We start from the raw sequence: 16,350 nt of genomic DNA, 5'->3' as shown, positions 1-16,350 counted from the left end.
TCAAGAGTCAGAAGCTTAACCAACTGAGCCACACAGGCACCCTGTCCCCCCTCTTATTTGAGATTTTGCTCTTCACTGTCAATTACCTGTGTCAACTGTGGTCTGGAAGCAGGTGATCCTCCTCCTGCCATATTGTCAGAAGGTCAGTAGTAGCTTGACACTATGTCCTAATGCCTACATCGTTCACCTCACTTCATCACGTGGACCTTTTATCATCTCACATATCACAAGAAGAAGAAGGGTGGGTACAGTACAATAAGGTATTGTGAAAGAGAGAACACATTGGTATAACTGTTATTATGGTATGTTAGAATTGTTCTATTTTATTGTTAAGTTTTTAATCTCTTAGTATGCCCAATTCATAAGTTGAACTTTATCATAGGTATGTATTTATAGGAAAAACCATAGTATATATAGGATGTGGTATTATCCACAGTTTCAGGCATCACTGGGGGTCTTGGAATGTATCCCTGGTGGAAAAGAGGGGACTACTGTAATGTACCAGTATTCATTGATGAATTGTGACAAATATAAGATGTTAGGAATAGGAGAAACTGACTTGGAGTATAGGGATCACCCTGTATTATCTTCACATTTTTTTTGGTAAGTCTAAAATAAAAAATTTATATACAAAAATTTTTACAAAAATGTGTCTTCATGTATCCATTGTTGGAAAGCTTCTGGTGGGTGTGCTTCCTAATGAGAGACTAGAACAAGATCTAGAAAACAAGAGCTTCAACATTGGAGAGAGAGGCCAAGGGAATTCTCATGGTTAGGTTCTAGAATAATAGCTGTGCAGCAGAGTAGCCATTCCAAGGAGGAGCAGGATAAAAGCTGGAGGGCTCAAGGGAAGTAATCTCTAAGGGGGAAAAAAAAGAATGGAACACATTCATGGGATTGATTGTGTGGAAAATTGTATCGAGAGACTGTTAGAAAATGGGGGAAATTTTAAAAAGAAAACTATGGAAATGGAAGAAAAAGGCAGTTTTAACTACAGGAAAAGAAAAATGTTGACCAAGAAGGGAAAGGTAATTATACCATACTATTTGCTTCAGTAGTGAATATTATATTTATCTAACCACAGTAATTGTTGTATAATAAAGAATATGAAAAGCCTTCATCCCTGGTTTCTGCTGGGGAGAATCTAAATCCTTGGAATTTCCTGAATGATAGGATTGTCTTTGTTATTCACAATTGGCCCTGATACTTTATGCCAATGAGATGACTCATGGTAGGACCTAGATAGCTTCAAGATGGGGGATGGTCATGCCAGAAAGACCAATCATTGATTAGAAGATTGGGGATTTGAGTCATTTGATGATATCAGCTCAACCTTCCAACCTCTGGGAAGGGAAGGGGGGGGTGGAAGTTGAGTTCAGTGACATGGTCCATGATTCGGTCAACCATGCCTTTGTAATGAAACCCAATAAAAACTCTGGACACTGAAGTTTGATGTAGCTTCCTAACTGGTGAACACATTGATGTGCTGTGAGGGTAAAATGCCCTGATTCAGGCAAGGCATGGAAGCTCTACATTCAGGACCCTCCTAGACCTCACCCCATATGGGTATGCATTTGGTTCGTTCTGATTTGTATCCTTTATTTAAAAACTGTAATTATAAGTTGTGAAGTTGTCCTGAGTTCTGTGACTTGTTTAGTGAATTACTGAACCTGAGGGGTTGTGGGAACCCTTAATTTTTTTTTTTTAATTTTTTTTTTTTTCAACGTTTATTTATTTTTGGGACAGAGAGAGACAGAGCATGAACGGGGGAGGGGCAGAGAGAGAGAGAGGGAGACACAGAATCGGAAACAGGCTCCAGGCTCTGAGCCATCCGCCCAGAGCCTGACGCGGGGCTCGAACTCACGGACCGCGAGATCGTGACCTGGCTGAAGTCGGACGCTTAACCGACTGCGCCACCCAGGCGCCCCCGGGAACCCTTAATTTTATAGTCAGTTAGTTAGAGTATGGATGCCTGTTGGGATGTCTAAACTTGTGGCTGATGCCTAAAGTGTGGGCAGCTTTGCTAGGGCCCATGTCCTCTGGTTTATGTCAGAATTGAGGTGCATTATTATAATAATGTGCACACTGACTATTGACAGAACCTTATGATATAACTTCATTAGAAGGAGGGGGAAAACAAAGGGAAATGGGAGTTCTCATCAACTGTAATAAGTAATATAAAAATTAATGGATCAGGAGATAACAGTGTGAGCACAGGATTTAAAACAAGGATGATAACATAAGGAAAACCAACTGAAACGATGAAAATGGTTACTTCTGGAGCTGGAGCAGAATGGGGTGCTATGATGCAGAAGGGTGGGGTGAGGTAATGCTGTTTTTCACTTTAAACCTTTTGTAACTATTTTCTTTTTCAAACCAAGTTCATGTATTGCTTCAATCTACATACAATTATGTAAAAAAGAAGAGGCTTGACTGCAGGCTCAGTAGTTCATCAGGAAACACTCGGACATTGATTGAAATGTGTGTGCACAGGGGTGCATTGGGGGGTACACTTAGGAATAACCTCTGTACGGAAGCACCAGAAGCAGAATAGGACAGGCAGATGTGCAACTGTGACGCAAGTGTAGCAGAGGTCACAGCTGATCCCATGGGAATTTCTGAACCTTGCGTAGCCCTTCAGAGATGCCTAAGTGAAGTAAAGGAGTCAGACCTTTGTCCCCAAGTGTGGACCAGTCATTAGACATACTGCCCAGGGGAGGGGCTATAACCTTGGGCAAGGCAGCTCTCTTTGTCTGAGGACAGTTCTTGGTTGGTACTCAGCAGATAACACTTCTAGTGGGGGGTTGACTGAGAACCTTTGTGCTGGAAGGGGGGTATGTGGTTGGTGCTCTAACAGTATCTACTATGAACTCCAAAACCAGAGACTCTGGAAAAGGAAGACTTGATATCCATTAGGCAAATTTTATAATCTCTAGTCCTTCCAATATTCTGGGCTTTCCAGGACTTTTAAAGTATGATAAGGCCAGCTGGGTGGCTCAGTTGGTTAAGGGTCCGACTTCAGCTCAGGTCATGATCTCATGGTTTGTGAGTTCAAGCCCTGCATCAGGCTCTCTGCTGTCAGCACAGAGCCTGCTTCAGATCCTCTGTCCCCCTCTCTCACTGCCCCTCCCCCCCAAATAAATAAACATTAAAAAAGAGTAAAGTATGATAGATATGCCGGTTTGATAAGTGTGGGGTTGGCAATTTAAAAGCACACATACACTTGTGCACGCACATACACATGCGCTCCACTGTCATCTGTATTCTTTTGAAATATGTATATTTCAGCTAAAAATCTATCCCTCCCCTGCTTGTGCAAGAGCATGTTCTCTCTCTCACTAAAAAATAAATAAACATTTAGGGGAGCCTGGGTGACCCAGTTGGTTAAGCGTCTAACTTCGGCTCAGGTTATGATCTCACAGTTAGTGAGTTTGAGCTCCATATTGGGCTCTGTGCTGACAGCACAGAGCCCGCTTTGGATCCTCTGTCTCCCTCTCTCTCTGCCCCTCCCCCCCCCCATTCTCTCCCTCTTTCTCAAAATAAATAAACATTAAAATAAATAGACAAACATACAAAAAAAAAAAAAAAAGAAAAGAAAACCAATTGAGGCACATCCCTAACACTTTGGAGTAGATGGCAATGCTCTGAATTTGTAACAAACATCATTCCAGTATTTCAGAGAGAAGATACCATGATGAAGAGAAATATACTTTCCCATAGAAGAAATCAAATTTTTGGTTGCCCATAATTTTGAAAAATTGAGTTTATTAAGGTGTAACAGGGATAGTAATATGTGCTTAAGTATACATTTTTGAAGTGAATTTTTACACACTCAGGTACCCAAATCAAAATACAGGATATATCCTCCACCCTAGAGGTCCCTTCATGCCCCTTTCTTGTCATCTACCCCCTTACCCAGATGTGACCAATATTCTGACTTTCGTCATCACAGATTAGTTTTACCTTTTTTTTTTTTTTTAAACCTTAATAAATGGAATCACAGCAGTTTGTATACTTTTATGTCAGACTTTTTTCACTTAACATAATATGTGGGACGTTTGTGCATGTTTCGTGTAAATCAGTAGTTCTTTTTTATTGCTATTTAGTATCCCATTATATGAACATACCTCGGTTTACTTCCTTACTCTCTTGTAGATCAGTAGTTGGGTATGTTTACCTGTTATGCATAAATAAAGAGATCATGGGCATTCTTTTGGCAGACACGATGCATTCATACCTCTTGGGAATTGCTAGGTCATAGGGCAGGCACATGTTTAGTTCTGGACATAATGCCAAATATTTTTTTTCTCAGAATGATTGTATCAGTTTCCAGTGCCACCAACAATATGTGAAAGTTCCAGCTGCTGCACAACCATGTCAATACTTGGTATTGCAGTCTTTCAAATTTTAGCCATTGTGGTGGGTATTCAGTCTTAAATTTGAACCACTGGTGTGGCTGCATCTTTTACATCAAAGTATTACACAGGTCTTCTTGTGTATAAGTAACTGATGGGTCCTCACGATGATTGGTTCTTCGTTGTACTTCTTCACCTAAACTGTTTTTTTCCTTTCTCAGTTGTCACAGGTAGTACTGATGGAATTGGGAAGTCATATGCAGAAGAGGTAGGTAATTTTCAAGACCTTTCTTTTTGGCTTAAAAATATAAGAACAAATATGGGATGGTTTCTTACAGTAGTTTTGATGTTTGAAGTTAAAAACAAATATAATGTTGCATAGTACAATACATATACTTTGTAATCAGAAACACCATGTTTGCTTAAGCAAAGACAGTTTAAAGTAAATTTTTGTGCAAAAGTGAGTATAAAACTTTCTATCCCAGTATGTTGGAAAAAATGTAGTGTAATTTTATTTTATATTGCATGATTATGGACAGTCCTTAGTTTTATTTGTTTATTTTTTAAAAAAATGTTTATTCATTTATTTTGAGAGAAAAAGAGCATTGGGGAGGGCAAAGGGAGAGGGGGAGAGAGAGAATCCCAAGCAGGCTCTGCCTTGTGAGTGCAGAGCCGGATGCGGGGCTTGAACTCACAAACTGTGTCATCACGACCTGAGCTGAAATCAAGAGTCAGTCGCTTAACTGACTGAGCCACCCAGGTGCCCTGGACAGTCCTTAGTTTTAAAGTCAGTTGTTTTGAACTATTTTCCAATAGGTGGATTTACTATTATTAGAGTAGTTTTATTTCTAGGCTAGTCCACGGCATCATTTTTTTTTGTTTAAGTTTATTCATTTTGAGAGGCAGAGCATTAGCAGGGGAGTGTCAGAGAGAGAGAGGGAGAGGGAGACACAGAATCCAAAGCAGGCTCCAGGCTCCAAGCTGTCAGCACAGAGCCCAACATGGGGCTCAAATTCATGAACTGAGAGATCATGACCTGAGCCAAAGTCTGATGCTCAACCGACTGAGCCACCCAGGTGCCCCCATGGCATCATTTTTTAATAAGGACTGTAATTGACAGAAAGATACTGACAGATATAGGCAAAGAGTTCTCAAGTTCTCTTGAATGTCATGAAAGGATAGGGACCATGATAGTATGAGGACGACTGTACAAAGCAGGAGCGTTGATAGTACTCTTTTAAGACCAGCTTCCCTGCCTTCTAGTTCCACTAAGGCACCCAAAGCTAATGATATGGCCCAATTGTGATGACGATCCTGGCAGATCCACTGGATTTCTCATTTGTCATTCCGAAAGAGTTTTTTTTTTTTTTTTTTTCCAATCTCCTTTTGTTGTCCCAGGTTTTTATTTTGAGTGTCAAAACTCCAGGAAGGTTGCAAGAAGAATACAACAAATACCCTGTACCTTTCACCTGCATTCACCAGTTATTAACATTTTGTCACATTTAACTTTCATTTACTATTATGGATATTTTTAAGTTAATATTGTTTGCCGGGACCATTTGTGAGTTGCAGACATCCTAACAACTCACCCTTAAAGATTTCAGCATGCATCTTCTAAGAACTAGGAACGTTCAACCTTATAACCACGGTGCAATGGTCACACACAGAAGTTTAACTTGATATGCTATTATATAAAACCTATATATGCAAGTTTCCCAAATTGTTTCAGTAATGGTCTTTATAGCTCTTTTTATTTATTTCTTCATTTGTTTATTTAAGTACTCTCTACACCCAATGTGGGGCTTGAACTCATGACCCCGAGATCAAGAGTTAACATGCTCTTACAATTGAACCAGCCAGGTTTATAGCTCTTTTTGGTTTCAAGATTCAGTTAAGGATCATACATTGCATTTAGGTGTCATGTCTTTTGACTAGAAGAGTTTCCTAGCTTTAAAAAAAAAATTTTTTTATAACAATGGCATTTTTGAAAAATACAGGCCAGTTGTTTTGCAGATTTCTCAGTTTGTCTGATGTTTCCTCATGATTAGCTCAGATTAGACATTTTTTAGCAGGAATGCTACCCAGATGATATTTTATCTTTCTGAGTTCATTTTATCAGGAGGTACAAGAACTCTCTTGTCCCATTATTATGTTAAGATAAATCATTTATTAAGATGCTACCACCATTCTCTGTTATGAAGGTACTTATTCCCCTTTGTAATTAATATAGAATCTGTGGGATGATACTTTGAGACTGTATGAAAAAAATATCCGTTTCCCAACAGTCTTTTGTCCAATGGATTTAACATCCATTGACAGTTTTTTCCTAAATTAGTTATTACCATGGTTGTGAAAAAATTGGTAATTTTTGTAATAATATCTTTCCTTCTACATTTACTAGATGCTTCTTTTCTATAATTAAGAGCTCTTGTTTGTCTTTCCTCCTTTGTTAATTTTTTTTTAATTGTAAGCATGGACTCAGGTTCTTTAGTGGTTTTATAGCAGATTAATTTAGCAAATTATTATTAACCCTTGTTATTTTAATAAAAAATGTTTTTCCATATTTTCTCATTTGCAAAACTGCTCACTACTTAATAAAAACTGACTTTAGGATTCAAGACTGGAATATTAGTTTACTAAATTACTTTTAGTTTAAATATCTGATTTATTGCTCATTTATATACGGTTTGGAATAGTTCACTAAAACGTTTCATATGTATCAGTGTATTTTTCCTCTGCTTGTCTATTTAGAAACCACATTCCTATAAATCCTACTCATTCTATATAGCACTTACATAGTTCTGTGTATACACACAGAAGGTGTTTTCAGGAAATACTTTATTTTATCCAATCAACTACCTCAGTTTACCTTTGTTGTCCACAAAACATCATGCCTAAATAAAATTTTAAGAATTTCTTCTAGTTTTAGGAATTTATAACATTTTAACTGTAGTTTTCTTTGCCAGTCTTCCAATCTTTATGTATCCAGTCCAAAACAAAATCTTTTTTAAAGCTAGCTTTTAAATTATAGAAGTAATAGATATTTATGATTTTAAAAAACTAAAGCAGTGTAGGTAGGTGCAAAATGAAAAGTAAAAGTCTTACTCCTTCTGAGATCCTTTGACATTTATGTACTTGCTTAATCTAGAAAGATAGCCCTGTGGGGAATCCTTTTGTAGTGTCTTCATTTGGTTTGTCCATTCATTACAACTTAGGTTTATTGGTTTTTTAGTTAGGTATATCATATTATCAGGTTTTCTTAAAATTAGAATATATCTGATTTCTCTCTTTTAATGAAATATACAGGTGATTCAACTCTTCAGTGTTGTTTTTTTTTTTTATTGTTTTCAGTTAGCAAAACATGGAATGAAGATTGTCCTTATCAGCAGATCACAAGATAAACTGAACCAAGTTTCCAGTGAAATAAGTAAGTTTCTCCTTACACCCTCTCCTGCTTTCATGTTTACAAAAGGAATACAGTAATCTAAGTTGAATGTTTTCATGTAGGTATCTAGCACTGACATTTATTTATAGCTCAGAAAGCTTTTTTCTTATGTTGTTGAAGGGATGTTTTAAAATGGGGTCATCAGTTTTTTTCAAATTCATATGGGACTGTTAAAATTTCCTTAAAACGTGTTTTACTGACTCAATTAGTTGCTGTTAGGAATCAGAATCTCTGAGTATTTTATCATGTTCTACTTAAATACCTGAATTCTTTTTCTGTTGCTTTATTTAAGTATTCTTGTGCTTTTTTTTTTTTTACTCTTTGACATTGTTATCTCTAATGTATATCATATATAATTGAAGAAAAATATAAAAGGCAGCCTATCTACATATGGGAAGGAATCTTTGGAGCTTTCTTCTTAGCCAGCTCTGCTTAAGACCTGAATTACCATATAGCAAAGATTCTGAACTGACGTTTAATTAACCAAGCAGGTGGATTAAGCTGTACTGTCCGTTTCCTTGGGAGAACATACTGACTGGTGTTCCCGGTGTGCTGTTTGTAGCCCATAGGCTTCTCAGTGTGATGCTGGTGCACTTTTACCCCCACAAGTCAAATTACTTGCTTTAAGAGTCAGCTGAGTTTGTCCACAAACTATGCAGAGCACATTTATTATTTAATGTTCTGCAAACTGATGCAATATTTGTATTAAAAAGAGGAGTTGTTTCTACGAAAACTAATTTGAATGCTGTGAAAAATAGTGAGAAAAGAGAGTTCTTTCCAAAATTACCTGTCAAATTAGCAGTGAACAAGACAAATGCAAAATAATGGCGGAAAATGATAAAAAGTAAGAAATTTGCTCTCCGATTGTTTCATATGTGTTGAAATTTTTGCTGCACTTTAAAGGAACTGAAAACTGCAGTCATAAATGATGCATTACCGGCATGGGTTCTGCAGGAAAGACTGGAATACCAGTCAGCAGATCTCAGTTCAGATGTAAGGCAGGGTCCTACACAGAGAATGGGTGAATGAGTTACATTTATACACAGTTTAAATGAAATAAAATGGTTACATGTATATTTATCATTCTCTAGGATTCCTGCTTTAACTAACTTCTGTGAGTAGCCAACTAACAAACTGGTCCAGTTCTTTCAGATGAGAGAGGCATTCTGCTGTATTTTTTTTTTCAGCTTTATTGAGATAATTGACGTAAAACATTGTGTGTAAGTATGTTAAATCTTTTTTTTTTTTTTAATCTTTTTGTTTGTTTGTTTGTTTTAAACCTTGCTGGGAGCACAGATCTTTACATCTTTGGCATCTAAGGATTTTAACTTTGAAGGTTTGAACTATGTAAACACAACCCTGAAGGTCCAAGGCATACAGTATTTTGCGGTTTTGCTAAGGTGTGAATTTGAAGTAAGCCATGATACTAATGAGCCAGAGGCAGTTAATTTAGGTAGTAGTTGAACTTAACATATTGCCTAGATCTTAATACTGTTTCTCTCTTAGTTACTTGTGATCATGTATATACTTAACTCTTGTAGTGATAAAAATGTGTTTGTGCATGTGTGTGGGTAAAATTGGCTGCTAATGAAAGCATCTACTGGATGCTGGAAGTAAAGGTTCATAGGTGGAAAATAGAACCTTCGATTAAAGGGCATGTTGAATTTTGAAATGCTGTGATCTGAATGAATCCATCATCTACTTGAAACAAGTAAAAGCTACCTCATGACAGTCTTTTAGAAAGTGCTCCAGCCTGTACAAGAATTGCTCAATGAGTCAGAAGTATACTTTAATGATATTTGGGAATTTATCAACTTGTGATATGAGGTGACATGTGACTGAGGTCAGAGATGTGGTTCTGGATAAAGACAGGATCCTGTTCAAACATTCTCATGAAGGGACAGATGGTGACACACTGAATTGACCTTTATTATGTTTTTCTAGGCATCATATAAGTTAATGAAAGCGGTGGTATCAGCAGACCAGGTCGTCCGTTCTAAGCTGAAGAAATACAAAGAGATTATAGATGCCTGTGCTAGTTTTTAACTCACGTGTAAATCTTCTCTTTGGGAGGATAGTGTTTTTGTGAACATATCTATTCCATGAGAAAGGAGGACCAGAATTTAATGTGGACAAAGACCAACTATTTATGCCTTCAACACATCCTTATTGAATGCCAATGCACCAGGTACTGTGCTAGGCAGTCAGCAGAGAGTGGTGAACATGATAGAGACAGCCCTGCTTTCATGGAACTTATGTGCTAGAGGGGGAGACAGAGGAAAAAAAATAGGTAAAAAAGCGAATAAACCAAAACAAACCAGACAAATAAATAAAATACTTGGAGTTTGTAATAGTGCCATAGAAGAAACCAAGGGGAGAAAATGGAGAGGTTCTTACCTTTGTAGCAACGTGGTGAATTCTGTGACTGATGGGGTGTTAAAGGGCCAGACTAATAACCTTTTGCCCATATAATGGCACTTCAGTTATGAAGCTGGAGCCTTAGTGAACAGAGAATCCACTGGGCCCTCTTACAGAGTATCATGGTGGATGGGTTGTATGTGCAAGTTGCACATGATAAATCCACTCCAACATACCTGTTTTCTTAAGCCATTGGGTTTCTGCCTCGGCATTATGACGGGGCAGTTGCAGCTTCCCAGTCTTACTAAATGGAGGGCTGTCATGGGTCCAAGTTTCAATCAGCCAGCAAAATTAACTCTTAGAGCCCCTTCTAGTTGTACATGATAACCATTAAATCTCTGGTAAGTGATTTGTTTTTTAAAAAATATCCCAATCTGGCATTATATTATGTTTTCCTTGATCTAACACTCTTAGAATCATTCTCACACAGATTTCCTAGGTATCTACCAACACAAATTAGCCAACTTTTGCAATTATTTTTGTGTATAAGTTATTACTTTATGGACCAGACTTTATACTTACTCCCCAAAGAATGCTGTGAGTTTACCCTGTTATGAGTAACAGTAGAGATCTTGATCGTGAGGAGAAGAGGAATTCTTCTGCAAGGAAACTGCCCTTAGAGTTATCGTGACGTAAGCGCAGGTTCTTCAACCCAGGGGAAAGGTAATCTCTTCAGACACAGGAGAGCAGGCTTTTTCTATTTCCACTGGCAAGGGAGGCTCAGAATAGCTTGGGGGTTCAAGATCCTTGGCTTCAGCTGAGTTCACCCAGATAATCCCCATCCCAAGTCTTGCTCAGTGCTTTCACTTTCATGCATGAGACATGGTGAGTCTGTGGAAGTCAGCTTGCGTTGTAATTGTGCAACTGGCACAGTTAAATCTGATGTGAGCAAGGTGAGCTCTGTGGCTGTAAGACATCAAGGTTTTTATTCGGGCTGCCATTGAAGTTCTCTGGTTCTCTGTTCATAAATGGGAGCTGGACGTTTAAAGACCCAAGCTTGTCATTTTCTTTCAGTGAGTGCTTCAGTGCATTCAGAAGCCATGCCATACCACAGTCTTTGTACTCATTTCTGCCCAACTCAAATGTGACAGCCCCTTGGTCCCTTAAGGCATTTCTTCAACGGATACTTTGTTATAATCCATAGCCAGCATTAATTTGATTAATGGTGATGTGGCATTATGGATCAAATCAAACCAATACCAAAGTCCTCTGAAGTCTGTTTTTGGGGATCCCACTCCTGATACCATTTCTGCATCTGTCTGACTTCAGTCAGGAAACCTAAGTCAAGCAAGTTAGTTTAACTAGGCTAACTTGTCTCGTCTAGTCCAACTCTTACATTCACTCCAGGAGGTTAAACTCATCCTCCTTCCCTATGTGATTGAAAGAAGAAAAGAGGAAAGGAGGAGATTGAAAAAGAAACCACGTACCAATTGAGAAAAATTAGGGACCTCTTCTGGGCTCTTATCACCTTCTGACTCTCCACTGTTGTTATGTAAACTTGGGGATTCTGTTTCTTTTTAAAAAAAAAATTATTTTTTTTACATTTATTTTTGATAGAGAGAGACAGAGCACAAGTGGGGGAGGGGCAGAGAGAGAAGGAGACACAGAATCTGAAGCAGGCTCCAGGCTCCAAGCTGTCAGCACAGAGCACGATGTGGGGCCTGAACTCACAAACCGCGAGGTCATGACCTGAGCTGAAGTTGGATGCTCAACCGACTGAGCCACCCAGGCGCCCCTGGGATCCTGTTTCTTTAGAAGCAATTCCTTGTGAGTGTGGAGGACAACCTACGTATCAGAGTTGTTCAGAAAAAATTTTCAAAGGGTTATATATAATTTAGTAGGGAACTAAATGTTTTGCCAACAATGGGTAAATGCTTTCTCAGGATCTACTGCTTAGATGAAATTACACTTCTTTGTAAGGATACCTGTCACCCGTTGAATTAATACAGGCTGAGAGTCAACACATATATAATAAACTTATTTTGTTATCTTTGTTGGCCAGGATTATTAACATATTCAGTATTTTTGTCAAGTTTGATTTGTCCAAGAAAAAAAACCTCCTAATTTTTGAGCTCTGAGGTAATTTTTATTTGCAGTAAAGCACAATGCAAAGAAGACTAGCTTTCAGAACAACCTAGTGGCTCACAGAATAAAGAGATGGTGATATTTACAGTTCCTATCCTTATGTGGCAGTTGGTAATTCTGATTGTGTACAGTTTAATCAGCTTCAGGTTTTAAAAACCACACATCTCTGTTTTGGGTTAAAAAAAACCAGATACGGTGTTTCTCTTTTTTTTTTGTTAACTTATGTCAGGGTGCAAAGCTTTGGGATTGCCATGTAATTCCATGATCTCTTGAAATGTAAACCTTTTAGAAATGTAAATCTTACTGGTCTGTAGTCACAGAGGAATAGGGTAAGGTAAAAAAATATATATATCAGTTTCACTTTTTCGTATCTTACCTATGATCAAATCTGTATAGTTAAGTGTAGATTTCACCAAATGTTTGTTTCACAATTTCTTGATGTACTAGCAGTACTATTAATATGATGCTTTGTTATATTTAGCTTATTTCATTTTTGTAGGGACAAGGTACTAGTTAACCTTTTTAACTTTCATGTTTAATTAAACCAAAATCACATGATGTTAAGATCAGAGAGTTAATCTTAGCACGTAGCCCCTAGTCATATATATTTTTCTGTCACTTCTATAGTACCAGAAATATTTTTATTGCCCTTACAGTTCACAAAAATCTAAGCTAAGGAACCATTAGGAACCCAAAAGCAGCCTGTTTGCCTGCATTGGTTTTTGCCTGTGGTACTTATGATTGTGGAGGTACCCTACTACTCCAAGATCCCCAAATTCATCAGCGTTTGCAGAAAGTGACATTCTTTACTACCCATAACACTGAGATTCCACAAGCCATCGAGCAGGTACCAGGATAGTTGCTTTGAAGCATTGTTTCTGCATATTGGAGTGTAATTATTGTTCTTACTAGTGAGCTTGTCATGCCTAATTAAATGAGATTTACCGTTAAATGAAACATTTCTGGCATGGTCATGGTTACAAATTTGTCTCATCTAATTATATCCTTGCAGGAAGAAGGATAGATTCTTTTTTTTTTTTTTTTAAGTTTATTTATTTTGAGATCAGAAAGAGTTCGTGCACATGCTAGCGTTGAGGGAGGGAGGGGCAGACAGAGAAGGAGAGAGAGAGAATCCCAAGCAGGCTCCGTGCTGCCACTGCAGAGCCAGATGCGGGGCTTGAATTCAAGAACCTCGAGATCATGACCTGAGCTGAAACCAAGAGTCAGACACGTAACGGACTGAGCTACCCAGGCGTCCCAGAAGGATAGATTCTTACTGAGCCTGTGCAAATAATTACATTGCCGTATAAGGTGAAACAACTCGGTAAAGACACGTATACTCTCTGACCATTGTTCTGATTAGTTTTGCAGGCAGGGCCAATTAATATGTGTTGTATCTTCTATACAATTTCCATCTTTAAATTTACCTAACAATTATATAGTTTATGTTGCAGTTGCTATGGCTGCATAACAACTACCTCAAACTTATCAATGTGAAATAATAACCATTTTAAGGTGCTCAAAAATTCTGCTGATCAGTTTTACCAGGACTTGGGGGACATATTCTTTTGCTTCTCATGGCATTACTGAGTTCCCTAAGTGATACTCAGCTAATGGAGAGGCTGGTCCAAAAGATTTAAGATGGCTTCTCTCACAAGGCTGGGGCCGTGATAGGGAATGACTGAAAAGCCAGATTCAGCTGGGACTGTTGACTGAAGTGCCTTTGCGTAGCCTCTCTAGCATGGCCAGATCAGGGGAGTTGGACTCCCCACAGGGGAACTATCATCCCTCAGTGAATGTGCCAAGACAATGAGGCAGAAGCTGATTTCTTTTTGTGACCTACTCTCAGAATTCATACAGCATTACTTTTTTTGCCATATTCTATTGGTCAAAGCAGACATGAGCCTGCCCAGATTCCAGGTGAGAGGAATAGACTCCGCCTCTTGAGGGAAGAGAGACAAGGTAATGTTGGAAAAGAACGTGTGGGAAGGGAGATATTTTTGGAAAATAAAATCTGGATCTGGAAAATACAATGTGCTACAGTTTATGAACTATAGTAAGGTTTTTCAGAGAATATTTTTCCTGATTTCTGAGGGATCAGTAGGAGCAGCATACCATTCCAAGAGTTGAATACCATCAACATATCATTCATACCATTCATTTCATTCCTGTTTGCCCAAGGACAGCCAGTCACCAAAGAGGGGTAATGAAAAATGAAGAAAGAAAGCTATTTTCTCAAAACCACTATTTCATTCAGCTGCAAAATTAATTCTTGTTCTATTGGACCTTGGGCCAAAAGCATGCTTGTATCTGATTTTCAAATAAAAGAGTTCTGTAGGTACTGACTTGGTTTCCTGGTATAATCTGTTCCATAGTCTGAGCTTGGGGACAGTGTCAGGTTACACTGGGAAGGAAGTCCGACACAGGAGTTGATTTTTTTTTTTTTTTTTTTTTTTTTTTTTACGGCATCAGTGACAGGTGCACTCAAAAGGCCTCTGCTGAGGCTATTATTCTTTGGATGTTCCTTCCTAAAGACTGTATTTTCTGACCTCCAGCTTCTGGGCCTCTAGCTTTTGGCAAACTTGAAGGAAACGTAGGAACCACCTGTTAATAGGACTGATGGTCTCTGGTTCATTTATTACAGTAATTAACAGCAACAGAATAGAATACTATTCTGGTATAATATAGAGCTAATTGATGATTTAGTCCACGATTTTCCTTAAGGCAGGATCCTAATGATGGACACTAAAGGCATCGATAAATCTCCAGGGACTTCTATAAAGTATGTTTTAAAATTGCCACCAATTAGCAAGAATATTTTATACTTAGAAACATAATCTTGGGACTCTTGGGTCAGTTGGCTCAACCAGTTGAATCTGATTTCAGCTCAGATCATGATCTCACGGCTAGTTTGAGCCCTGTGTTGGGCTCTGTGCTGAGAACTCAGAGCATGGAGCCTACTTCAGATTCTTTGTCTCTCTCTCTCTCTCTCTCTCTCTCTCTCTCTGCCCTTCCTCTACTCACTCCATCTCTCTGTCTCTCAAAAATAAATAAAAGCATTAAAAAATAAAAAAATAGGGGCGCCTGGGTGGCGCAGTCGGTTAAGCGTCCGACTTCAGCCAGGTCACGATCTCGCTGTCTGGGAGTTCGAGCCCTGCGTCAGGCTCTGGGCTGATGGCTCAGAGCCTGGAGCCTGTTTCCGATTCTGTGTCTCCCTCTCTCTCTGCCCCTCCCCCGTTCATGCTCTGTCTCTCTCTGTCCCAAAAATAAATAAACATTGAAAAAAAAATTAAAAAAATAAATAAATAAAAAAATAAAAGAAACATAATCTTAGGTATCACTTTGTTCATAGTTGTGTGGCCAGTCTGTATACACAGGATCATGAATATGATTCTGTCTATCCTGGTAAGTACACATGTTGAATAATATTCATTTTTAGTCACATCTGGGCTCTGCCCATGTTTTGGGCTTGATAAACAGGGCAGCTCTCATAAGAGCTGAGCTAATTAAAGATAGGAAGAATTTACTTTTTTTCCCAATACCCTCTCTGCTCAGTAGTGCTACCTAGTGACTATCTGGGAAATACCAATGATAGTTTTGGTATATAAAATATACCTTATGTCTTAATCAGTTTTACTATGTTTCATTTTGTGGCCCAAATTTATGAAGGTAGTAGCATAAAGAGTTGCCAGCAGACTAGAGATTATAGCAGAATATAAGTATAGGTCATAGGTGTCCAAGATAAGAAATGATTAGAGTCTTGGTTTAGAGTGACAGGAATTAAAATAAAACATAGCCACAAGAAACAATAATTCAGCTTTTTTAGAAATGAGAAACTTTTGTTAAAAAAAAAACGATTCAAGGGCATGACAAAAGTCAACACAAAAGCTTAAAAAGTTAACAGGCTGTTATAAAGTGAGAGTGTTTGAGGGAGATAAGGAACCTATGTTGGCCAGGCTGCCTACTGGAGGTACAGAATAATTTTTTTTTTCTTACAGCTTTCTCATTAAGAGAAGACTATATTATCAAAGATCAAGTTTCTTCTCA

At 38.2% G+C, this 16,350-nt stretch overlaps 1 protein-coding gene across 1 annotated transcript in view; it reads left to right on the top strand.

Annotated features, from left to right (window-relative positions):
- HSD17B12 (hydroxysteroid 17-beta dehydrogenase 12) overlaps window positions 1-16,350 on the top strand; it is a 167,919-nt gene that overhangs the window by 56,169 nt on the left and 95,400 nt on the right. Inside the window, exons 2-3 of the mRNA XM_025928103.2 lie at window positions 4,577-4,623; window positions 7,707-7,782. Of these exons, the coding sequence (XP_025783888.1) occupies window positions 4,577-4,623; window positions 7,707-7,782 (123 nt within the window). The remainder of the gene's footprint in view (window positions 1-4,576; window positions 4,624-7,706; window positions 7,783-16,350) is intronic.

Source organism: Puma concolor, chromosome D1 (assembly GCF_028749965.1).
Source record: "Puma concolor isolate L17-30 chromosome D1, mPumCon1.1.hap2, whole genome shotgun sequence".
Lineage (NCBI taxonomy): Eukaryota > Metazoa > Chordata > Mammalia > Carnivora > Felidae > Puma > Puma concolor.
The sequence above is the reverse complement of the archived record's forward strand: the minus strand, read 5'-3'. Positions and strand labels throughout refer to the sequence as shown.